This window comes from Cladophialophora yegresii (assembly GCF_000585515.1).
Source record: "Cladophialophora yegresii CBS 114405 chromosome Unknown aczIN-supercont1.3, whole genome shotgun sequence".
Taxonomy (NCBI): domain Eukaryota; kingdom Fungi; phylum Ascomycota; class Eurotiomycetes; order Chaetothyriales; family Herpotrichiellaceae; genus Cladophialophora; species Cladophialophora yegresii.
The window spans coordinates 858,431-882,714 of NW_006913047.1; the positions used below are offsets into that span (position 1 = coordinate 858,431).

The 24,284-nt window shown below is 52.8% G+C and overlaps 9 protein-coding genes across 9 annotated transcripts; 5 read left to right on the forward strand and 4 right to left on the reverse strand.

The window, feature by feature from the left end:
• Nucleotides 1–4,000: 4,000 nt before the first annotated feature.
• A1O7_04013 (dihydrolipoyllysine-residue succinyltransferase, E2 component) lies at nt 4,001–5,384 on the reverse strand (the record flags this gene model as incomplete). The annotated part of the gene is made up of 5 exons (XM_007758029.1): nt 4,001–4,039; nt 4,096–4,173; nt 4,226–4,408; nt 4,458–4,850; nt 4,896–5,384. The coding sequence occupies 5 exons, from the start codon at nt 5,382–5,384 to the stop codon at nt 4,001–4,003; spliced, it is 1,182 nt and encodes a 393-aa protein (XP_007756219.1).
• Nucleotides 5,385–6,158: 774 nt separating this feature from the next.
• On the forward strand, nt 6,159–6,682 carry A1O7_04014 (NADH dehydrogenase (ubiquinone) 1 beta subcomplex 9; the record flags this gene model as incomplete). Its single annotated transcript, XM_007758030.1, has 4 exons — nt 6,159–6,193; nt 6,256–6,388; nt 6,469–6,547; nt 6,609–6,682. 4 exons carry the CDS (start codon nt 6,159–6,161, stop codon nt 6,680–6,682), a joined length of 321 nt encoding a protein of 106 aa, XP_007756220.1.
• A 751-nt stretch (nt 6,683–7,433) lies between these two features.
• On the reverse strand, nt 7,434–7,989 carry A1O7_04015 (histone H2A; the record flags this gene model as incomplete). The annotated part of the gene is made up of 3 exons (XM_007758031.1): nt 7,434–7,486; nt 7,538–7,830; nt 7,937–7,989. 3 exons carry the CDS (start codon nt 7,987–7,989, stop codon nt 7,434–7,436), a joined length of 399 nt encoding a protein of 132 aa, XP_007756221.1.
• Nucleotides 7,990–8,709: 720 nt separating this feature from the next.
• A1O7_04016 (histone H2B) lies at nt 8,710–9,253 on the forward strand (the record flags this gene model as incomplete). The annotated part of the gene is made up of 3 exons (XM_007758032.1): nt 8,710–8,884; nt 8,946–9,017; nt 9,075–9,253. 3 exons carry the CDS (start codon nt 8,710–8,712, stop codon nt 9,251–9,253), a joined length of 426 nt encoding a protein of 141 aa, XP_007756222.1.
• Nucleotides 9,254–10,140: 887 nt separating this feature from the next.
• A1O7_04017 (uncharacterized protein) lies at nt 10,141–11,739 on the reverse strand (the record flags this gene model as incomplete). The annotated part of the gene is made up of 1 exon (XM_007758033.1): nt 10,141–11,739. The coding sequence occupies one exon, from the start codon at nt 11,737–11,739 to the stop codon at nt 10,141–10,143; it is 1,599 nt and encodes a 532-aa protein (XP_007756223.1).
• A 769-nt stretch (nt 11,740–12,508) lies between these two features.
• Nucleotides 12,509–14,980, forward strand: A1O7_04018 (uncharacterized protein; the record flags this gene model as incomplete). The annotated part of the gene is made up of 2 exons (XM_007758034.1): nt 12,509–12,641; nt 12,693–14,980. The coding sequence occupies 2 exons, from the start codon at nt 12,509–12,511 to the stop codon at nt 14,978–14,980; spliced, it is 2,421 nt and encodes an 806-aa protein (XP_007756224.1).
• Nucleotides 14,981–15,982: 1,002 nt separating this feature from the next.
• On the forward strand, nt 15,983–16,279 carry A1O7_04019 (uncharacterized protein; the record flags this gene model as incomplete). The annotated part of the gene is made up of 1 exon (XM_007758035.1): nt 15,983–16,279. One exon carries the CDS (start codon nt 15,983–15,985, stop codon nt 16,277–16,279), a length of 297 nt encoding a protein of 98 aa, XP_007756225.1.
• Nucleotides 16,280–17,671: 1,392 nt separating this feature from the next.
• Nucleotides 17,672–18,507, forward strand: A1O7_04020 (uncharacterized protein; the record flags this gene model as incomplete). Its single annotated transcript, XM_007758036.1, has 2 exons — nt 17,672–17,765; nt 17,819–18,507. 2 exons carry the CDS (start codon nt 17,672–17,674, stop codon nt 18,505–18,507), a joined length of 783 nt encoding a protein of 260 aa, XP_007756226.1.
• A 3,486-nt stretch (nt 18,508–21,993) lies between these two features.
• Nucleotides 21,994–23,623, reverse strand: A1O7_04021 (uncharacterized protein; the record flags this gene model as incomplete). The annotated part of the gene is made up of 2 exons (XM_007758037.1): nt 21,994–23,439; nt 23,492–23,623. The coding sequence occupies 2 exons, from the start codon at nt 23,621–23,623 to the stop codon at nt 21,994–21,996; spliced, it is 1,578 nt and encodes a 525-aa protein (XP_007756227.1).
• Between the last annotated feature and the right edge of the window lie 661 nt (nt 23,624–24,284).

Here is a 24,284-nt window from a genome sequence, read left to right on the forward strand (position 1 = left end):
AGGGGCAGAGCACGTTGGACTCGCCCGATCGATAAAACTGGCAAGTTTTTGGGACATGGTCAGCGGGCGCAGGCTGCCGATCAGCGCACTACTCCTCGCTTCAAGTTCACTCAAAGCAACAGTACCACGGGATAGAATCTACGGCATCTACCGGCTGGCAGCTGAGCTTCCCGATATGTCATTCAAGCCGGATTACATCAAATCTCTTCAAGATACATATATAGACTTTACTCGCGGCATAAGTGCGGCCACTCGACGCCTCGACATCATCTCCTTATCCTGCCCGGCTGGGACTCTAGCAATCTGCTCATGAGTCCCTCAATACCACAGGCTTCCGTTTTCCCTTTTTCCCGTCATTTCCGCCACGAATCCGTCAGGTTGACAGTGCCTACCATCCAATCGGCGACCGACCAACATGTTACATCAAACCGGCAGGGAACAGTTCAATTGTCTTGCATGGGGTACATCTGGCCACTGTGATGTGCTGTCTTGGGCCTGGAGCGTCAGAGTCACTCTGTGATACCTGGGACATTTTGGCTTCTGTCCACCACGGCGTTTTCCACCTGAGGGTGACCACAGACGATGTTCGATGGCACGACCGCCTCTTCTCGATAGACGTGTTCACAGTCGCCTTGCTATCGTTACTCGAGCTTGAGCCTCTCACAAATCTGAATGTGCAACCAGGAAAAATGCTAACTGACCTTTTCTTTTCGGCTATAAAGCTACATGCCCCCACCGAGGGTCCGTTGTTAACTCTCCGTGTGGAAGACGTCTGGGCCCTTCGAAAACGTGCCACTTCATTGTTGAGCCAGTCATGGCGACAAAATCCTTCGAATACCAACGAAATACGAGTATTTCTTCACCACTGATGGTGTCCTCGGAGGCCGTATACAAGCAGTGCAGGCGGGGGACTTGGTTGTCGCTTTAGATGGTGAATCACGAGCCCTGGTTCTCCGGCGCCGCTTGTCGCCATCTCGCGGCACAGGGGCCGCAGAAGCTATGTATGAAGCGTGGAATGGAGTTCCAGCTCGTCGGGGCATGCTACCTGCGCGGTGCAATGGACGGCAAGGTTTTCGGCGGCCCACGGTGGTGCGAGTCCGACCCGCTATACGTGGATCCGATGGACTACATATGATCCAGATCTCGGCACACCGGGAGGGACTGGCTCTACAAAGGGCTTCTCACAAGAGGCCTCTTGTAATTGCGTAGCACACGGGCCAGCTCTTGCACTCGTTGGGCGCAGGTATCGTTTGTGCTCACCACTGCGTCGTTGTTTCAATTGCCCGTTCCGAAGTCGAAAGTGCAAGCCCACGATCAAACAAATTCATGGACAATGCTGCTGATTTGCCGCACTGAAGAAGCTTCATTGTGCTTTCGAAATAGCGGCTTCGACTATCGAAGCTTCATTTTCGAGGGCTCCACGAAATTGCTCACCAGTCGTTCCTCGAAATGAATTGTGAATTCTAGGTCGAGGATTAACCGCTCACTGCTCGCTGTTCCAAGCTTCCTTTATGGCGACGAAGCTATATACAAGATGATGAACGTGGATATCTTAGACCCTGCATGATATGGAGTACCAGCACTATCTTGCGGATGATAACGACTTCATCGGATCGATGCGTGGTATTCTACAACCGTCTCACTGTTAACCCTAACCCTATATTCCTGCTGTCACTGCTTGTGAAGGAGTAAGCGGCAAAGTCGGACCAATCTAATAGGCACACTCCCAAGTATGGCTTTTCGGAAGTACGGTAGCTTCTCAATGCACCCGGTCGACCACCGACTAGGCATCTAGTTGCAAAAGTCTCTGAGCTGTGCCTGCCCTGAGTATCGCGCAGTGCACATGCAACGCTGACTGTGAAAAGCACGCTAACCCAACGGTCAGAAACAAGAGGCATCTATTGGCTATGCGAGAGGTCCTATGAGGGAGCTAAGCCTCTCGTGGATGGGCGTCTTGGAGTAGTCTAGCTTGTTGCCTCGCACTGACCAATAGAGTTACGGGGTTTCTGTATTTGAGGTTAGCGTGAACCGAGGGAGGGGGGCTATCGCCATCGATGTGCGTAGCCGTCCTGTATATAGGTAAGTAGTGCTGTAGTAGGTGTTTGTCTTCTTTCTGTGCGTGTGTGTGCATGTCATGGTGTTGACCGCCTAGGAACATGAATACCAGTGCCCGTGACAAGGGCACTCAGACGGGATGGACACTCCCACAGTACTCTTTTCGTAAGTTTCTCTTGAAGAGAGCCCGAGGAGCTGCACCCACACAGCATGCCGCCTTGCAAGAATGTTTTCTATAAAGTACTATGTACGCCATGTGTGTCTGTTTGTATTCGAGGACAAGTATTAAACCCAGCGCACCAGATGCGCGTCGCCATACTCATACACATACTTGCTGTGCTCTGGTACGGAACACCGTCGTCCATTCAACTCGCAATCGTCCGGGAGGCAGCCCTGCCCTTGACACGACGACAGCCACGCCCTTGGTCTCCATTAACGTATTACGGAGATTATACAGTATGTCTGTACCTTTCCCTCTACCATCCATGCCAACCAGCATACCCTTGGAGGGCCGTTTCGAGACCTCAATTCGGCGTACGTTATATAGGGGATGGGTTTGAATTTCAACCGGCGCTTAACAACTCTGCCTTCTGGGGCACGCGCAAAAACAAGTCTCCTCAGCGCCCACATCGATACTTGACATTAGATGGTGGGAATAAGTCCTGGCACTGACGCCCAAGAGTCGAGACCCATAGACCACATGCCTGCTACATTCTTCTGGCCTCATCACCACATGCAGAAGACATGGCAGGCACAGCACGCAGTGGCGGGTCGTCAGGTGTGGACAGGCATGTCCTCCTTCGAGACGCCGAGGGGAACAGTCATCTCCATCCGTACATCCAGAGACCGCTCGCTGTAGACATGCAGAGGTGGTATGACGGTCTTCCAAAATCACTGGAGCATGCCCATGCCTATGCACAAGTGCGCTGGGATTCGCAGCCAAAGAAAGCCAATGTGCGTGTGGACTTTTAACAGTGCCATGGCTACTATGTAGTACGGCATCGGGCAAAATTGGGTTCGAGGTTCTCGCAGGGCGGATTGACGAACAGCCCGCTCGACGACAGGTGATGTACATAAGTACTAAGTATCTACAAAGCACATGGGTTGGCTTGACAGACGCACGAGTCACGATCTTCTGAGTGACCGATAAGCCACCACACCAGAGTGATAGAGAGAAGCACGAGGGTTCGATCTTATCATCCAGCCGCATCAATCATACCGTATCGTATGCAGATACCAGGCAAAGGTCCCTGAAGTCGGCCCTTAGTCAGGCGGTAGAGCGCAGCGGGATAAACAAATCCAGAGAAACAAATATATCCGGCCCATGTATGGGTGCGCATGGCTTAACGACCATCATACATGTACGTGGCCGGGGGGAAGACATGTTTCCCTCGATTTCTGAAATGGGAGTCCGTCTCATAGAGCGGAGCTCACCACTGCCGCGGTCTCTACTGAATTCCCTGCACCAAGCACATCACATCCAAGAATTGGCCTGACACGTCTCTCCGTCTGGTCATCATTTGCGGACCTCTAACAAAACATTGAACACAGCCTCATCAAGCATTGCCAGGTCGGGTACAATTTGATGAGAAGGAGATTCGTAGCACTCCAGCGGCCATTTGGAACCGCTGGCCACTCGCCTGCACGGCTTTCAGCAATCGCAGCATCGCATGCAAGACCAGCTAGTTCCTCAAGTTGGCGAGGTCAGGCTTGCAGGTGGGACCGTGACGCATCGTGAAGGAAAGGAAATACACGAACAAAACACACTTGGTGCCGACAGCTCGACTGGGCAGCATGAAAGACACGCTGCATGCTGTCATCCGTGATTAAATGCTTCCCGCTCTTGCAAATAAAGCACGGTGCTGTATGTTTACTTGTTTTGTACACTTCACGCCGTGCAGATCACCACATCATGAAAGTTCCGCCATCCGCCGCCAACAAGAGATCATGCCAACAGCATCTTTCGCGGATCTTCGATGTATTCCTGGATTTCCTGTCAGATGGAGAAAGAACGTGGCCACATCTCAAATTATAACGTACCTTGATCTTCACCAGGAAAGTGACCGCTTCTCTGCCGTCCAGCAAACGATGATCATAAGTAAGTGCGAGGTACATCATCTGTACTATATCAGTCCTTGCCGCCGATAAATCACCTTTGCAATTGACTTACGGGTCGGATTTCGATCTTGCCGTTGACAACCACCGCTCTATCCTTGATGGCATGCAGGCCGAGCACAGCCGTCTGGGGTAAGTTGATGATCGGAGTTCCCAACATGGAGCCGAAGACGCCTCCGTTGCTGATGGTGAATGTACCGCCAGCCATATCCTCAATGGTAAGCTTGCCATCTCGGGCCTGGACAACAGGTCAGCAACTGTTCGAGTAGCAGAAGCAGCGTGGTTACCTTCTTGCCTAAGTCGGCAATGGCTTCTTCGATCCCGATCATCTCCAAGCTCTCTGCATTTCGGACCACCGGCGTGACCAGGCCCTTGGGCGTGGCCACTGCAACGCTGATGTCTACAAAGTCTCTGTAGACAATTGTATCGCCACCTCCAGGTCCTTCGATGGAGGCGTTGACGGTAGGCACGTCCTTCATGGCCAAAATACTGGCCTTTGCGAAAGCACTCATGAAGCCGAGTTTGACACCGGTGTTCTTCAGGACTTCATCCTTGTACTTCTTGCGGAATTCCATAATGTTGGACATGTCGACCTCGTTGAATGTGGTCAACGAGGCCGCGGTGTTCTGTGACTGCTTGAGGCGCTCGGCGATCCGCAGCCGCATGCGGTTCATTTTGACCTGAGACGAATTAGCATTTTCGCAGAAGCGCACTAGTCTTCGTACCCTGTTCTCATTCCTGCTACCTTTGCCAAAGGGCGAGTCGATACCGGCTTTGTCGTCTGTCTTCTTCTCTTCCTTGGGCGGTGCAGGAGCCTTCTTCTCTTCCTTGGGTGGAGCAGGTTTCTCTTCCTTCTTCGGTGGAGGCGGCGCTTCTTTTTTGGGCTCCTCCTTCTTGGGCTCCTCCTTGGGTTCTTCCTTCTTGGGCTCTTCCTTCTTTGGCTCTGGTTCGGCAGGTTCCTTGGGTTCTTCTTTTGCTTCCTTAGCACCGCCACCACCTCCCTCGCCCGGCTCGAGCTTTGCGATTTCTTGCCCGACGGTCACAGTATCGCCCTCGCTGACAAGGAATTCTTTTATCGTGCCTGCTTCGGGAGCATTGACCGAGACATCGATCTTGTCTGTTTCGATCGAGGCAATTTCCTCATCTTGCTCGACGTAATCGCCCACTTGTTTTGAGAAGCTGCTGAGCGTGCCCTCCGAGATGGACTCAGCCATCTGTGGGACTTTTACAATGGTCTCATAGCGGGTGGGGGAGGTACTGAAAGGTTGGCAGCGCGAGGCATATGTAGGTGCAGTTGATGTTCGCAAGCTGAGGAGGACTTGTTGGCGCGGCGTCGGTTGCGACCTCAAACCGCCGAATGTGCGAGTACGTAGTGAGGGGCTGCATCTTGGGATGGCAAGCGCGGAGCCCAGCGCAGGAGTCCGTCGAAGCCGTAGAGAGGCCATTATTGACACTTGTTGCGTCGACCGTGCAACGTGTGAAGTAGACAGTCGATGCTCCAGAGAGCGCGGACGTTTATGGCCGTAGCATGCGAGGCGGACTCACCGCCAGCTTGGAATGCAGAGAATGAAAGGGGTGCTGCTAACAATAAAGCACCGTCCTCCTGATGCACCGGAGACCTGGAATTGAGAAGAGTGTTTTGTCCTGGCGGATCTGGAGCACGGGAATGGAAAGCTCTGTAGGAGCTCCAATTGGGCTGTGACGTTAACCAGCAAAGTCGCGCAGCCAAAGAGCCGCCGTCCGCCTGCAGCCCGAGGCGAGACAAGCCGCAGACAAGGAGCTTCGATGCCAAGCCTGCCCGTCTCTGGCTTCACCTCCAATCGACTTACCTCAATTACAGATGCACCAACTACTTCAACGCCGCGTACAGCCACAGAACCAAGAGCGTCGGGACGGATAGAAGACGAAGAAGCCGGTCCTCGCCATCCGTCTGATAAGGAAGAGGTACCTGTGAATAGGTTGCCCGGCGGAGGACTGCGCGGGTCAAAATGGCCTCAATGAGCCCTCACGTCAAGGCAGTCCGGTAAGATATTGCACATTGATGAGGTGTCATTCTTGGTGTAAATGCTGACTGTATGCTGGCAGAGACCTATATCGACGGTCGCTGAAGCTCGCCCTCGACTGGGCTGTTCAAAGAAACCTCTGGCGCGGACAGGCTGTTTACATCCGGTCACTATTCGATGCGAACAAGAATATCACTGATCACAGACAACAAAGAGTATGCCGATGACGTCCACCTGCCTATTCGACATGACGCTGTTTGCGCGAAGGAGTATTGCTGATGAATGATGGTTACAGATTCTCTTTAACGAGACTGAGAAACTATTAGACAAATGGAAGCACCCGGACCCCTACCGGCCGCCGACCGCTCCTGGAGGTAAGCAGACATGTTCCCCAAACTGCGGTGCTTCGGGTCACTGATGCGTCGCACTCTACAGGTTCGAAGTATGAACGAAATCTCCCGGCGCCAGATCTGCCGCCACCATCAAGAGAGTTCGTGAAGAGGTTATGATAGGAACAAAGCATCCATGGTTGGTTGGCCGAACTGTACATATTACCAAGAAGCACCTGGGCACATACACTGTTTCTGCTGCCCGAGCACGAAGGAGGTAAAAGCAGACGGAACAAAATCTCGTCAATGCGGTATCACGGCACCTTGTTTTGTGCTTGCTAGCTCTCTTATTGCGCAGCTGACTGACCCGTACATCCACCACGCCGGGCTTTGCACGGCTAGGCTTGTCGGGCCAATGGCATAATCCCACCCAGAACACGCTCAATTCCACTGCGTCTGGGACGTGCTGTGTTGATTTTACCATGATTGGACTGTTGACTCCTAACGCCTCATTGACAAAATCCCAGCCAGGCAGGACTCCGAGAAATCAGGGTTGTCATTCAGACTTGCTGACTGTCCAACTCAGCCTGCATTTCAAGAGTTATAATGTGAAAACGGAGAAGACGAGAGTTTTCGGATGTTTATCATTGTCTGGATCATTGAATTTGTCGTCGAATGATCGCTGCTTTGCATAGCATTTCGCTCTGCACCCTCGCATGTCTCATCTCATGCCCTTGCTGCATCCTATCCATGATCATGATGATAATAGGCATGCCAATGAGCATAATGTACACGACACAGCTCTCCGCTGCCGATAAAGCACAATTCTGAAAATGGCCCGTAAACCTGGCCAACCCAACCCATAACCCCGTGTGTCATGAAACTCCCATGTCAAAAACAGCCCAGTTCAGAAACAATTTGCACAATGAGCTTACAGCTCTTGGCTGGGGTTCTTGCCCTTGGTGGTCTTCTTGGGCAGCAAGTCTGAACCGATGTCAGTAGATGTCGCGTATGCAGTATGAATAATAGACGTACTCTGGTGAATGTTTGGCAGGACACCACCTTGGGCGATTGTGACGTGTCCGAGCAGCTTGTTCAACTCCTCATCGTTTCGGATGGCCAGTTGAAGATGACGGGGAATGATACGGGTCTTCTTGTTGTCACGAGCGGCATTGCCAGCAAGTTCGAGGATTTCGGCAGCCAGGTACTCAAGAACGGCTGCGAGGTAGACTGGAGCGCCAGCACCGACACGCTGAGCGTAGTTGCCCTTTCTCAAGAGACGATGGACACGGCCAACAGGGAATGCGAGGCCCGCCTTGGAGGATCGGCTGCGATGCAAGTCAGCGCATGCTCTTCGAGTGCGGATATGCAGACCGCGACCGACGCGTCGCGTAGAAGACAAGACTGAGAAAGTCGGATCGATGGATGACTTACGATTGAGCGCTCTTGGAGCCAGAGGCCTTGCCACCAGATTTTCCGCCGGTCATTTTGATGAGGTTTTGGGGTTGGGTTTGAAAAGGTTGGAAAGTGCTTTGTGAGATGGAAGTCGCGGTGGACAGTAGTGTCAGATGAGTGATGGAAGCTGAAGATTGTGGATGGATGAGAAGAAGAGGAAGGGAAGGGTGGATGATGGTGGGAGGGAAAGGGAAGTTATAAAGGAATGCGAGCAGGCGGGCAATGCGGGTTGCGGGCTGTTGAGTCGCGCCTCCAGATCAACCTCGCAGACGCTTGTGATGAAAGATGCGGCGCCGCGCAGTGGAGGAGCGGCGTTTTTGGATCACAGAGGAGGAGTCCAGCCAATCACGGGATGGGGCGCAGATTGATCAAAAATGACTTTTCCAGAGGACTTGACAATACGCGGGCTGCATTACATTGCCTTACCATATCTTTCCGCCAAGCACTCTGATCCTGCACTCTGAGAGGCTGAAAACTCCTCAAAATCGACACGATAACAATACACTGATAAAATCGCGCACTCCGTTACCCAGGATCAACCCCGAGCTACGTCTGCCATCTCGCATCAACCCGCGCCCTCCTCCTCGCACTTGCGCCTGGTATAAGAGTCGCCATCACCCACCTTTCACGCTCCATCTTTCCTTCCTTCTTCATCCATCCATCACTCATCCACGCTTCATACTCACTCCATCATCAACACCATCTCACATCATCCAACTTCGCGTTTTTCGCAAATCAATCTCATATCAGAAATGGCTCCCAAGGAAGCGTCCAAGAAGCCCACCACTGGCGGCAAAGCCCCAGCTGGCAAGGCCCCCGCTGTTGAGAAGAAGGAAGCCGGCAAGAAGACGGCAGCAGCTCCCTCAGGCGAGAAGAAGAAGCGCGGCAAGACGAGGAAGGAGACCTACTCCTCATACATCTACAAAGGTGATAATCCATTCTACGTCGATCATCGCTTTGGGACCTAAAACTGACGCGTCTTCTGCAGTCCTCAAGCAAGTCCACCCCGACACTGGTATCTCCAACCGTGCCATGTCAATCCTGAACTCATTCGTCAACGGTAAGTTCTTCTGCACCAATCGATCAACATTTACAGTCATCTGACAGCTGCCTGCAGATATCTTCGAGCGCGTCGCCACCGAAGCCTCCAAGCTTGCTGCCTACAACAAGAAATCGACAATCTCATCCCGAGAGATCCAGACCTCAGTCAGACTCATCCTGCCTGGTGAACTTGCGAAGCACGCCGTGTCTGAAGGCACAAAGGCTGTCACCAAGTATTCTTCTCAGAGCAAGTAGACGTGGCTGCCTGTTCGTACTTGGTTCATGGTTGGGTTTTGCTTGTCTTTCAATCTGCAATGGGGTTTTGTGGGCACAATGGAACAGCGGTGTTGAAATGGGTTTTCTTCAACACATTACGATGCGTCATGGGGTATTGGGATCATTGACAACAATGAGCTATCAGATGTGATGCTTGCTCATCGGCAAAACACTCATGCTTTTACGATCCTGCAGAGAAGAGCTCCTGTGTTATGTACAATATCCCAACACGGAAGCATGAGATATCAGAATCTCCAGCTGCATGGCTGGGACTTGAGACATCAATTCAAAGCATGAAAACAGTCGTCCAAAACTTCCAATCCTCGAGTAATTCGTTCTTCGGTGCCTGCATAGCTGCCTACAGACACGCGACACGGAGACTGAGATTCTAAGGGCGCGCTATTGTTGTGGTACGCGTCCAGCGAGTTGCGCGCTAGAACACGCATCTGGAGACCATGCCAGCCACGTCTCGACCTTGCCTCTGCGCTGACAATTGCTCGGCCTGAGTTGCCAATGACGCCGGCAAGCAGCAGGAACAGCGATGCGTCCATTAATCATGGCTACCTTGGGGATGTCCAGTGGTTACAGAGGCATACGAGGATCTCTTTCGGAGCCAGAAGCAAGAAGCAACGCTCACCCTGCGAGGGCCTGGACACATGTTGCACTCAACAAACAACACAGAGTACTGGACTATACTCTCTGGTCTACTCCGTGGTGACGAGACGAGCGTTCATTTTTCAACCTCACAGAACCAAAAGCGACTCAGAAACTCCAACTTGCCCAGCCCAACCCAACCCAACCCAACCCAGCCTTTAACCCTGCCGTAAGTGGTATCCTTCGTTATGCGTCGCGACATCATGACCCCATTACACTGCCTCCACAGCCGTGTCTCGTTGTGGCACCGAAACCTTGACTGCATCGTCTCCAGCTTCGGGGTGTGCGGTGCCGCCTGACTCGCCCATGGACGCTTCCATCCTGACACCCTCTTCGTCCTCCTTGCCCGTTACCGTGACGGTCTCGTCATCCTCTTCTTCTTCGTCGTCGAAACTGACGACCTCGTCCACGGCCTCTTTCCGCTCCCTGCTCTCCCCGGGGACGGGCGGCTCTTTATCCAGCACATGCACGATTGCCTTGCCTTTTGTTTCTTTGAGCCTCCGCTTCCAATCTTGCCAGTCACTTTCGTCTTTGATCAGGAACCCGATCAACATGGAGGGATCCATCTCAGAAATGCGCAGTCCGCGCAGACGGCGCGTGTGGCATGTCGAGATCTCCTCCTCGGTGTATTCGGCGGAGGACGCGTGGTAGGGCAGAGAAGTCCGCGTTTCGTGAGGGTCAAGGTAGAAGAACAAGTCGCCCTGGCAGCCGATGAAGTAGTGAGAGGACGAGGGGCGTCCGCCTGCGATGCCGATGCTTTGCGCGTATGTCAGACTGCTCTTCAGGGCTTCGTGGTAGACGGGCGTTATGCGATCCAGTCCCAAGCGTATCCCTAATAGAATCAGGGTGGGTTTTATTGTGCCATCTGTAGCGCTTGCGCGGGCGATGGACCGGAACTTGTCCTCGTAGACTTCGCTCGCCGAGGGGGTCACGTAGACGCGCAAGCCGGCCGCAGAGGCGCACTCTGCGCTGAGGGCTTGGATACAGCTGGCCGTGGCGGAGGGGCCGAACCACTGACCCGGGTATTTTCCGCAGGAGGTGGCACCGTGGTGGACGAAGCGGTGGATGCTGAAGGGGGCGGAAGGTGAGTCGGCGAACAAGGAGAGGATAGAAGCCTCTGTTTGTGTCGAGAGAGAGGTGTCCGTGGTTGCCCCGCTAGATGGCGGAGGAGGAGATGCTGTTCGGGACGTATGCGTGCCTGCTCTCCGCCAGTCTCGCCCTAGATGGAGCATTATCAGTGCGTTGGCAAGGAGAGATTGTCCCGATCGGATCATGCAGCCCCAGCCCGTGTCGCTAGTGAAGCCTTCCCTTTCGGTAAGGTTGCGAAGCCGGACCGACCAGGAGAGGCCGGTACTGGACTCGGTGTCATGCGAGCGGGCAATGGGAGTGAAGTTTGAGCGATAGGTCATCCATACTCGCGACTCGAGGTCATCGAGAAAGGGGATAGGCCAGCCGCGGTCCGAAGGGTCGTTCGATAGTGAAGGGGTGTCCTCGCCACCTGTGACAAGCTGTGCGTCATCGAAGCTACTTGTGTTTTGTGACTCGGGAGCGTTCAGGTGCGACGTTTGTTCATGTTGCTGCTGTGTCTCTGGGACAGTGGATGGGGCACTCGCCGCGTCTGATGGTTCGTGTGATTCCGAAGAGGACTCCACCTCGACCACATCGTCATGGTCGGTTGTGGTTACCGGCTTCGGTGGTGTGGCCTTGTATTCTTTCCCCAGCAGCCATATTGATGTGCCGGACATGTCATCATATTTTGGAGGAGGGTCATAGAAATAGCGCACGAAGCGCTTAATCTCGACGCCATTCATGACGCCTTGAGCCGGGACAGGGCGAGGAATGTTCTGCAGCGTGATGGAGAGTGCATATAGTAGGGCACCGAGTGGAGTATGGGCTTGAGGTGGAAGTCGGTTTAGCGGTTGTAGAAGTAATGATGGGCTCTCCTCCCTCTGCTTGTAGTTGTTTAAAGCGAGTGATGGGTCTCGTGAGCTGGAGGTGTGACGGGATGCAAACAGAGCTCGGATGGTGTCCAGGATTGCCGTGTTCTCGGGATCAGGTTTAGAAATGGCGTTTGTAGTGATTCGTCTTAGCAGAGCACGTTATAGGCGGGAGTCGGCTGTTGCTGGTTGAACGAACGAGAAGGATACTGTACAATACTGAGGTCGAAGCAGGCATCAAGTCAAGCGGTACGTATCAACGTCAGCCTCGCCTTCAATGATTGACCATTAGTGCCAGCCACGCAGGCTTGGGAGGTCGGAGTCCGGGGCCAGTCATTCGGAGACGGGGGCGCCTAGGCTTCTACCGGGGGTTTTAACTGGTGGAATGACAATGCGAGTTCCGTGTTGGAGATGGCAATCGATTGTTAACGTCGCCTCCGACGCGATTCTTTCGATATTGCCTATGACTGTTCTCTCCTTGCCTCTACATGATTCATACTGACACACTGGTTGGCTATTGCAGATAGTGAATATGGTGTTCGGTACCTTGTTGGTGTGACATGATTGCTCCTTGAAACTAGATTAACTTCGCAATTCTCCCTGTGGAAGTGAGCGAATCCGATCATCACCACCCCGCGCAATCATGGGTCCGCGACAGCGGGCGCAGGGCCGCAAGAAGAGGAATGGGGGTACACCAGCTCACTCGTCAGCCTACTGGTCTGGGTACAATTCACCTTCACCGTCGCCGTGGTCAGAAGGTCAGTCCAAGTCTCGAGGTACTTCAAGTGTCATATCAAGCGGGGTGCAGTCCTGACAAGTTATTTCAGGTCCCAATGGCCGCCACCGCGAGCTTTTCAACGACTGGCAGACTTACTCAAGTTTCAATGCCCGTGGTTTACAGAACGCCCCGTTAAGCATGGCTCAGGCTGCTAAGAACACTGAGCGACACGCTATGGCCTGGGGATCCCTGAAACTGAGGGAACAAAGCATCACTTTCGTCAGTGCCGGACATCTACACCAGGACGAGATCAAAGCTACAGGAGAAGAGGACGGAGACGAGAAGGAGGCCAAGGAGGACACCCAGCCCACGCCTTCCGAACCCACACTACTGCCAGAACTTGCAAAGTCATCTGAGCAATCCGCTTCTGACAATGAGCAGCCAGTTGTGCGGGTGGAACTTCAAGCTGAGGCCGTGACACAAACGCCTGCGCCCAGGAGAGAGTCAATATCGTCACAATCGTCAGACGAAGTCGTCTTTGCTGGTCGAGGCAATCCTGTACCCAGAACGGCGGCCAAACTTACCCCTGCCACGTCCAAACCTCTTACACCTTCGCCCGAAAAGAGAACTGACAATGCCAAACCGCCCTGCCAGAACCCTCTCGCCACACCCGAGATCACCGCACAAGACTCCAGCTCGTCGGGTTTGGAAAGGTTCAACAACATATTACCTACGCAAGACCGTCATGGCGCTGATCGCCGTGGCCGTGCTCGCCAGCGCAGAAAGGACGATGAAGAGGATCTCATCAACGACTACATCGCCAACATGACATTCGACGATAGTGACGACAATTTAGCCGACATCGCTCGGTCCGTCAAGACTGCCAGAAGAACTGAGCACTTCAGATTTTTCGATGGTGCTACTGAGTCGAAAGTTAGCGTGCAACCCGAGCCTTCCAGTAAAGCCAAGAAGAAGCCAACCCAAATCGAACAAGCCATCGATTGGGATTCAGCCGATCTGGAGGATTTCGATGAATTCAGTACCACGGACGAGGAGGTTATCGAAGTCAGCCAAGTTCTTCGTTTCCGTACACGGCCAAGTGGCCGACAATACCTCGTGAACCCACTTGGCAAAGACGCGAGCGAACCTCGCTGGGTCCTGCACGACAAGCTGACCTCTACAAGTGCAGTCGAGGAAGTCCGTATCTTCGAGGAGATCCAGATGATGAAGAATCAAGAGACACCTGAATCCGAAGACTCGGACTCAGATTCGGAGGCGGATGAAGCTGATGACGACTTGATGGACGATATTGACTCTGAGGATGCAGAAAATGAACGCATCTTGAAGCACACGTCGCGCATGACAGACGAGCAGATCGCCCGTGCTCTAGCTAAGCAAGAAGAATTAGGGTTGGGCGGCGATGAATTGCTCTTGCTGGACGGAAATTTGGACAACTACGATGACGGCGAGGAACTGGAGGAGGACGATGAGTTCGCAACTGGCGACGCGTTCATCCCGTTCTCAGCAAAGAAACATCTCTCCAGCCGCACCGCCTCCAGGCGCAACAGACGTCAACGCGACCACTTCCCTTCTGCGTCAGCATTTGCAGACGCTCTCGATCAGGATCCCTATGGTGCCTTCGACATAATGGACTTCGAACGCCCAAGCCTCCGACCCAAGAAGAAGGGGCGGAAGTCTGATTTGCCATTTGAGCTAGGTATTGAGGACCCGGAGCTTGCCCAGAGCCTCCGCAGTACCTGGGAGAAGGATCGGGAGAAGAAGGCTGCACGCAAGAGGGAGAAGCAGCTCGAGCGTGAGGACGCCCTCTTTGATGCTGCCGAGCGGAACCAGCCTGCAGCAATTCGCGCAGAGATCAGACGGTTCATGGCTCAGGAAGCCGACACGCTGGAGCTGGCGCCCATGGACGCTGGGCAACGTGCTGCAATGCACCGCCTGGCAAAGGCACTGAAGCTTGTATCAAAATCACACGGCAGGGACGGACATGGAATAGGGCGCTATGCTGTTCTCACCAAGGGACCTCGTACGCCAAGATTCACAATCGACACGATATGGGAGATCGATGCTCTGTTAGAGTCAAGGAAATTCTTCCCCAAGGGCGTCTTTGACTCCTTCAGAACCTCTGCAGGACCCAAGACCAGGACACCCGGCTTTGCGCGGGCCCGAAGAGGTGGTGGCGGCACAATGTCCGGTGCTACCTACATGAATGGCGATGTTGTTGGTGCTTCGGCTCCAGAGATCGGCGCAGGGAATAAAGGTCGCGCCATGCTCGAAAAGATGGGCTGGCAATCGGGAATGGGTATTGGTGCTGTTGGAAACAAGGGTAGCATCGAGGTCATCAAGCACGTCGTCAAGACGACGAAGGCTGGCCTGGGTTGAAGTGGCGGGATGATAAATGGTTCGGTGTGACGGTCTAAGATGTGCTGAGTGGTGTCCATGGCATTCTCCTGTCCTCGCTCCGACGTTTCCAGGCCATCTGCGAATGTTCTGCCTGTTGTCGAAGCTTGAAGCGGTTAGCATATTGCAGGGATGGCTGAGCATTCTTGTACAGAGCACATCCACCCCTTCAGGAAGCCAGCCAATAGGGCAGCTGCCGAATACGGTGGCCTACCACATTAAGTAAGTAGACATTAACTACCAGCGTCCGAGATCGTGTCGAATACAATGCTGCCGACGCTGAAGAGTTTCTCCTTCGTCTATACATAAGTAGCGCCAGGGGATTTTGGAATCCATGGAGATGTCCTTCCCAAAGGACTCACGAACACGCAACAAATCAAAAGATCCCACGCACTAGGATGAAAATCTTGATCATTGGTAGGAGTATCACTGGCCTGTCGGTACTATAGCACTTGCGTCAATCAAGTAGCTACCCGAGAGACCGTCTATCTCCATCATTGAACTTCGGCCAGAACCTCCAACGCTCGATGGTGCGCTGGAGTTGAGATCGAATGCACTACGCTACCTACATCACCTGAGAGTCCTCTCTCGAATCCACGAGGTTCCACTCGGGCTCCATAGACAAGACCGAGCTCTTCACCATCCAGACTGGCGCTAGACTGGGCGAGATCAGCTTCACCGGGGATCAGGAACACGGCATTGGCAAACCGTCGTCCAAGGGAATCAGGATCATGCGGGCAGACTGGCCCTGGTGCAGTCCCTTACCGAATGTGTTGAACTTCCTGACAGTGTCTGCTTCGCTTACGGTCGCAGACCAGCCCAGATCATCGCATTCGACGAGCAGATACCTGTTCATGTCTACGATGGTGACACAATGAGTCAATGACCTTGGATTTTGCTCCTCGGCTACGATGGCATGCCTTCTTTAGTCTGGACCAGCCTGGTCGGTCCATTTGGAGAGAACATCGCTCTAAACATACTGGGATGGCCGGTGTCTATGGCTTCGCTCGGTTGAAAGACGAAACCAAGGGTTCCCTGGGAAAGATACAGGGTTACGAGTTTTGCCGGTCCAGACGAGGCTGTCTCGTGGCCGGCTACTACAGACCACACAGAAAACAGCAGTTCGCGGCAACCATCATGGACACAAAAGGTGTCATCTCGAAAGAAGGCTGGCTGGCGTGTGGGTCAGAACAGGACGGGATCAGGCACAACGTGAACGATCAATCGGGCAATAGTGCCATCGGCTGCCTCGATTTCCTCATCGACGCAACAGATCACTGAACGCTGGGTCCTGTCTGCGCACTTGCTCCTCGAGAGGAGCGGTGCTTCAAGGCCGCAATACTGCCGGGGACGCGGCACATGCAATCCCGTCCAAGGGTGAGAGCACAGGGTATAACCTCGAGGACGCCAGCTTGTTCGCTCGAGCAAGGCAGTCAATATTGACATGACTAGACGGTACCTTCACCACGTATTAGAAAGTCAGGCGGGAACATATCAACAGGACCTACGAAAGGGTCCTCCTTCAGCCGGGAAACACAAAAGGGTTGTGGCTGTTCACTTTCCTGCTGAGAACGTGGTTGGGAGACTGCATTTATCTGGTGGACTGCGCCTGTACGACAAATGCTTCACAATGAAGGTGTCACATCGAAGGACCTAGATCAAAACACTCACCAGTTCTGTTGGCCACTCCTTGGCCGGTAAGGTCAAGGAGCGAGGTGGTCATGGGCCAAACTACAACCTACTGCCGATGTCAAATCTCCTCCGCAGCACCAAATGCTAATCAGGCTATATCCAAGTGGGCGGCTTAGGCAGCTCATGGCAGCAGAACTTGTGATTTTTGTTCCCGTGGTACCGCCGAGCTGAAAGTCATGGGAGAAAATTACCTGGCTACTATGTACGTTGTTACCTCAGCGATTCACCATCTTACCAGTGATGGTCAATTCGAAGACGTGCTCAACGCAGGGCTCTAGGCAAGACTAGTATCGCCGAACCCCCAGACTTCAATCTATTGGTGGATCTTGAACTGGAGAGCCTGAGCACTAGCCAGATCTTACCCCCTTGAACCGATGTTTGGGATTTCAGCCTTGGGCTCACCGGCCGCTAAATGTACAGGGGTGAGGGTGGTTTCAAGCCATGGAGACCACTCTAGGTTGTGCAAGCCTCGCTGCCGAGGAGATTTAAGGACAACCCAGCAAATCAGCGGAGCTCCCTTTTCCATTCTGAATCGACCACATCAATTTCCCAACGGCCGGTCCACGGCATGCTTAAGCTTTGCCTGTCTATGATGGTACAGTCAGCCATGGTGTTCCTGGCCAGAAGTGTGGTGGTGCGACAATCGAGGCCGGGTGCACAAGGGCCTCCCTCCACAACGCTTTCGCCTAACATGATCTAAGCGACATCAGACTTCGGCACGGCAGGCTTTGCGTGCGCCCTCCTCAAGAACGTCGTCTCATGACCCGCATATGCTCGCGGCCCAAGGAGTATATAACATGTCGCCATGGCCACCTCGACTTGATGTCTTCTAAGCTCGTAGCAGCCTGTCGTTCTTTACACTCGTCGATCGAGTATCCGTTCGTTTCTTGCCTTCAAAGTTTCTCACGTTTCCTTCACACCATTCACTCGTCTATCTACTCAGACACCAGGGGAAATCCACACAACGTCCGACATAGCAACATGTATCGATCATTTGCTGCTTGCGTCCTCGCGGGTGCCGCTCTGGTGTGTCCCGCGGTCTCCGCCACTGCCACCGTGCAACCATGGGGCCAATGTAAGTACTCAGTATATTGAGTTCTTACTTTGCAACATCCTGACTTTCCTCAGGCGGTGGGATCAACTGGACCGGGGGCACTACCTGCACATCAGGCTGGACCTGCCAGGCCCAGAACCCGTACTACTCCCAATGTTTGCAAGGACCACAGCAGCCAGCGACATCCGCTCCGCCAGTCGCTACTGCTAGCAAGCCAGCTTCCAGCCCTGCGGCTCCTCCAGCCAATACAGTAACAAGTGCCAAGCCAAGCCAGCCAACCAGCCCGTCGTCCGGTGGTGGCTTGACGTACAAGGCATCCTTCACTCACTATGGTGCGGGAGATACCTTCGGCTCGCCCAACTGCAACACCAACACGGCCGCCTGCTCCTTCTACACTAAACCCGGCTTCAGCGCTGCCGTCAGTCAGAACCTGTATGGTGCTGGTCCTGGCCAAGGTCAAGGTCCTGCTTGCGGCACATGCTGGAAGCTCGTTGGTCAGACCGATTCATCTGGCAACAAGCTGAGCAACGCCGGCACCTCCGTCGTTGTTATGATCAACAACCTTTGCCCGGCAAATGGCAACCCGCTGTGCTCGCAAAACGGTCTCTCAGGCACCAACCAATACGGTGCTAACATCAACTTCGACCTCTGCAGCGACAGTGGTGCCTCGGCTGCGTTCTTTGGCAACAGCGGTGTCGGTCTCGCTGTGGGAACTGCTACGCAAGTAGACTGCTCTCAGTGGAATGGAGTCGTCGTCCACTAGACGGTCAGACACGCGGGAACCTTCCAAGCACCAAGCGTGCAGCCATACCTTTCTTCTTTCGGCTCTCTTACAAGGTCTCTTTGGGTTCAGGGAGCCCAGGAACCAGCTTGCTTCATTCCTTCCGATGGGTCTCGGGCGGACAAGAGGCGCCCGAGGTGATCATGACATTTTAGTCTTACAAACATCTACGAGTTTCGTTGAACGAGAATGGAAGACTGCAAACGGAATCACCCTCTTGCTCTGCCAGTTTCGTCACACAATTTGTTTTGCTTTTTGCGTCTCAAATTTCGAGGGTTTCGCCTGCTGTTTTTTGATGATCACTTGTTGCCACAGTGCATAGTAGCAGCTTCCAAAGGGCTGATGCCGACGCCAAGTAAAGCGACAAGTGAGGAAATGGTGAGTTTTTGCAACTTTGCTCCTCACCTCACCTTCAACTGTTACCAGTGCCTCCCGAGGATACTCCAAACACGGAGGTCCATTTTGTTGTTTACTGACTGATCTTGATTCACGTAAATGCCCTCACAATGGTTCCTGCCTGGCATACAGCTTCCTCGATTAGCAGGTGCAATTAGATTTGCAACAGACGAGTCAGTTGCTGTTGACCTTCAGGCCTTCTACAAGCCTGCGACATTACACATCCTGACCGCAACGACTGGGTCGTCCATCCCACAAATGAGATAAGTCCAAAGTTCACAAGTTTGAATCGGCTGACTGAACCTTTAGATGTGTTTCAGTTCAGCCTCGTAATCACCACCGCCGTCGGATCCTTCTCCAGCTTTCGCATCCTCTCTCGTTCGTCAACGAGCTGCTCATCATTGTGTCCTATCTGCTGCTTTCTCCTGGGTTTCAAGTTCTTGGTCCTCTTTCGTTCCTTCAAACTCTCTCACAACTTACTGTGTTACATCGCTCCACACCGCTTCAAACTTTATCTGGTTATTCTGCCTGCGTCCTTTGAAGACTCCATCCCTCCTGGTCATCGACACCGAGTCGTGGAGTCCCGGGTCTCATTCTGAAGACCTTTCCTTCTCATTATTCGCGGGCATGACAGCTCCTATCTTCATTATTCGTGTTACCACGCACGCTCCCAAAAGCCTTACTGTCGGAGTCCGAGTCCAGCATATGCATGGACGAAGCACTGCTGCGTCAGAACATGCAAACAGCGGCAGAACAGAACCCCATATACAGCCCGTCACAAGCCATGGTCGACGCCTACGAGGCTGAGAAGAGTCATCGGCATACGACTGTTGTGAAGCCATCCTTGTATCCGAGCGACCCTGAACCGTATGGCAATTTGTCTGTCTTCAAACTGGCATCTGGTGTCATCCATCTGCAAGAGCGGCTTATCACCAACGACCTTCACTTTTCAACTCCTGGTCAATGCACATTTCGATACCTACCATGCACCTCTAGCCTTGCTTGGCCCTTGACGCTTACAGCTTCTACGAGCGCGCTTCATCGTCACAGCATCCAAAGAGGAAGAACTATGTACTTCAGCAATACCTACAATCTGGCAAGGACCTTTGAGAATTAAGTACAATACCTCAATATCAGTGCTCACGTTTAAAGGCCCGGTGCGGTCGGGTCGAGGCTTGGTCTGTCGTCGGTGACTGGACCCGAGGAATCAATCAGTTTACGTCGAGGGGAGTTTCTGGTAGCCAGCTGGTGCCCGTGCACTGGCGAGACTTTTCCGCCTCGACCCTGCACCCAGCGTCACCGGATCTTCAGCACCACTGGATGCAGTCCGGACCTCCCTGCGCCGGAAGTCTACTTACTACCTCAAAGGCCGTTATGAATGCACGGGTACTGGGGACTTCACGACCTCCCCAGACGCTCAGGCGTCCTGCGCATGCTGGTCTGCCATCGGGAAGGGCCTGCACGCCGGGGCCGGGCGGCAAGTGCAGGTCCCCTGTGCTACTGACCGGCATCCTCATCCTGGAGACACGATCACCTCGCGCTGCAGCAGGCAGCAAGCGTCATCACACAACGACAACCACGACCGGCAGGAGGGTGAGCAATACCCACACAGGTCGCACATGCATTGAAGACGACCGTCTCGGTGGCAATACTCCCTCCAATGAATGCCTCGACTGGTTCTCGTCAAGGAATTGTCGTTACTTACGCCAAAGTTCCAAAAAGTGCTTTCGAATCTCACTCAAGTTCGCGAAAGCACCTTGACGCATCGACTTCAGACACGCGTTCCATTAATCGACGGCCACTAGCATACACCAAGCGGTGCTGTACACCAGCTTGCCACAGCGCTGTGGCAATGTTTAAGATCCACCCTTCTTAGTACTCGACGTCTCACAGCCCAAGTCGCAGCAGCGGACTAAGAAGAAGCCCATGGAGTGAAGCAGTGCTTAGTCAAAGATCCCCCACGTTTCATTGTGGGTATGTACTACTTTACTTCTATACTAAGTATCAAGCAGGCTATTAATAACGGGAAGAGATAGAAAGTGTACTATACGCGTACTACAAGTATAATCTTATACTTTAGTAACTAATACAGTTATAGGAAGCACGCTAACCATATCAGGAGAATTACGTCTCTCATTTACTTATATTATACTTAGTACTCCCCTAGGGAGGCTTAAGTCGGTATCGAGATAAGACTTACCTAAGATTAAGCGCTTCTCAAGCTGTTCTCGAGCTCGGATCACAGCTCAATATGAGGGTCATAGCTTCTCACTGATATAAGTACTATTAAGACCAGTATGATCGAGAGGAGATCGCAGCTTACTAAGTATCAAGAGGCGCAGGAGTCCTTACTAGTATTGAGATTATAGTAACTTTCAAGACTAGTACTTAGCCTAGCGACAATAATTTATATTTTTTTCTTAAGTCTTAAGTATAGTATAAGTAGATTAGGAAGAGGAGGAGAATAAATTAGAGTACTTACTAAAATTACTAGTAGCCTGAAATAATTATGAATGAAGTTAAGAATAAATATATAGTACTACTAGTACTCCTATAGGCCTCCCTTAGTACTATTACATATATAGCCCGCCTTACTTAAGGGGAGCTAGCCTAGGCTCGGACCGAGCTAGGATCGAGCTGGGAGTGGGCTGGGAGTGAGCCAGGACTGGACGGGGACCGAGCTGGGAACGAGCCGGAACTGGCCTGGAACCGAGCTAGGACCGAGCTGAGAGTGGACTGGGTCCGCACTGAGACTGGGCTGAGACCGAGCCAGCTCCGAGTTTATAGTAGTCCCTAATTTAAGATTCACCTAAGTACTGTATTTCCTAGTACATTATGTACTTACATTACATTAGTTCCATAGCACTTAAGTATTTATACCGAACGCTCGATGCTGGAATGACACCGGAACTTAGATAGAATCAGAGCAGTATACATAGTATTAAAATAGTACCTAATTAGTACTTACTGTAAGTCTAATACAGTACTAGAATAGTATCGGTTCAGGATCAATGAAAATTCAAATTACTGGTACGTGAAACCTATATATCTGCTGACACCTCTGCTCTACCATCAATAAATGTACGTGAACTCATCGTTCTGCCCATCGGTGAGATCCAGGAACGCATTGTCACCCAGTCTGCGTCCATTGTCGGTCTCGTCCATGGGGACGTATTTGTCCTCCATCGAGTGATCCTTGATCTTTGCGCTCTTGCCATTCTTGACCCGTCGCCTGGATTGCATTTTGTTCAAGAAGAACAGGTTCGCCAGCTGAATCAGAACCACAGCGAACATGGTGACGAAGATGGCCAGCACCTTGCGAAGGCCGGGGTGATACGCCGGAGCGTCTTTCTTGTTGAACAATAAGGGGCCGATGATGTTGCCGGAGCTCGATCCCGCATTGTAAAGAGACATGATGACGGATTTCTTCGTGCTGCCAGCGGTGTTGCCGACGATCCAGGAGACGATGAGTGGATTGCCGCCGAAAAGGAAGGCCAGGAGATAGTATGCAACCAGCAGTCCTGCAGTGGAGCTCGACTCGCGTGGGAGGACATACAGGACAGCAAGGCCTGCAATCACCGGAAGCATGAGTCCTGCAAGCACGAACGACTTGAGTTTCGCTTTTTGTGCTGCCCACGAGGCGAGCAGGATGACGATGAACTGCATTGCGCCGAATGGCATGTTCAACAATGATGTTTTGTACTTGTCGAAGCCAACACCTTGGAGGATGAGTGGGCCAAAGGTGTTGGTGACGGCTGCTCCCACGTTGAGGAGCAGGGAAAGACCGATCCAGAGGTATGTCTTGGGTTCTAATGCTAACTCGGCAATGTGCGACCATTTGAATTCACGGTTCCCTGTGCCGGTTTGGTTGGCTCGAAGGCGTTCGATAGCCTGGGCCTTCTCGTGCTCTGTCAAGAAGCGCGCTGACGGGATGTCGTTGTCGAGGAAATAGTAGATAACCGGAGCGGTGACGATGGTGACGAGCCCAACAAAGAGGAAGATGATCTGCCATTCCTGAAGCACAGGGGATCTGATGCTTCCCAGTCCGTACGAGAGTGCTGACGCAGCGATTGTTGCGAGGCCATTGGTGCCATACCAAGCCGCAACACGGAGCGGTTGCTCCGCTCGGCGATACCACTGGCTTGTGATGACGCTGAAGAGTGGGAGGCAGCCGGCCTCGAACAGCCCGAGGAAAAAACGAGCAGCCAACAGTGAGCTGTAATTATGGCAGGCTGCCATGGACGCTTGAGCAATTCCCCATCCAAGGCAGAGTGTCGGCATGAGGATGCGGTGCGGCACTCGGACGATCAAGAAGGATGAGAAAGGTTGCCATGCGAGTTGTGCGATAGGAGCGATAGACCCCAGAAACGAGTACTGGTCGCCGGTAAGGCCTGTGTCGGTGGTCATGCCAAAGAGGGCGCCGTAGCCGAGCACGGTTTTGTCGAGGATCTGGAGGAAATAGACCCATACTAGAATAACAAGGATCGTTCTGTCCGTCTTGCGTCGAATACGTTTGTTCTGACGATGACGTTAGCACCGAATCTTTCGCTCGGATGTAGGAAAGACTTACATCCTCTTCTGATAATTCCACTCTCTGATCTCCTACAATCGCAAGTGCACGGTCGGCATGCTTCAAGGAAACCTTGCGCTCGATGTTGTCCTTGGATAGCCGACCAGACTCGACATCTTCGGCATGAGCCATCTTCACAGTCTTGTCGTCAATAGAAGCCATTGGGGAATCCTGGATTCCAACCGCCTGTCCGTGTCCTGCAGGAGACATTGAGCTATGACAATGTACAGGCAAAGAGGGAGCTCAGGCTGATATTTAAACAGAACCACTCTGGCACATCCCTCGTGCAGGAGTGAGCTATGCGAGTTGTGGAGGTTGAAGCTAGGTAGATTGAGAGTGTGTGGGGTCTGGGCAGGTGTCATTCGACCTGTACACAGTATCCTGCTATTGCCAGGGAGTACGAGTTGAGAGTTTCCGGGGTCGAAAGGTTCGAAGATTCCTTTGGCACATATTTCGGGAATGGTTCGGTCTGGTTGAAGTCATCCAAAGATCATAGGCTACCCCGCAATGCTGTGGCGGCAATTGAAAAAGCAGGATGGAAAAATCCCAAGTGTCGAATCATCGTTGGTGGCGTCCTGTAGCTCAGGGGAGCTGGACGGGCCGGACTTGATCGGTTGCACTTCCGTCGCCTAGTCCTTCTTCGACGGGCTCAGAGTGCACCTTTGACATACTCGTGGGGGCCGTTGAAGCAGGATGGTCCCACGCCTTACCCCCACGGTCGTAACCGAACAACGGTATTTCTTTCCGTCACTAGCCGTTGAGATGAGATGTTCTGGATCTTGTGGGACGTATT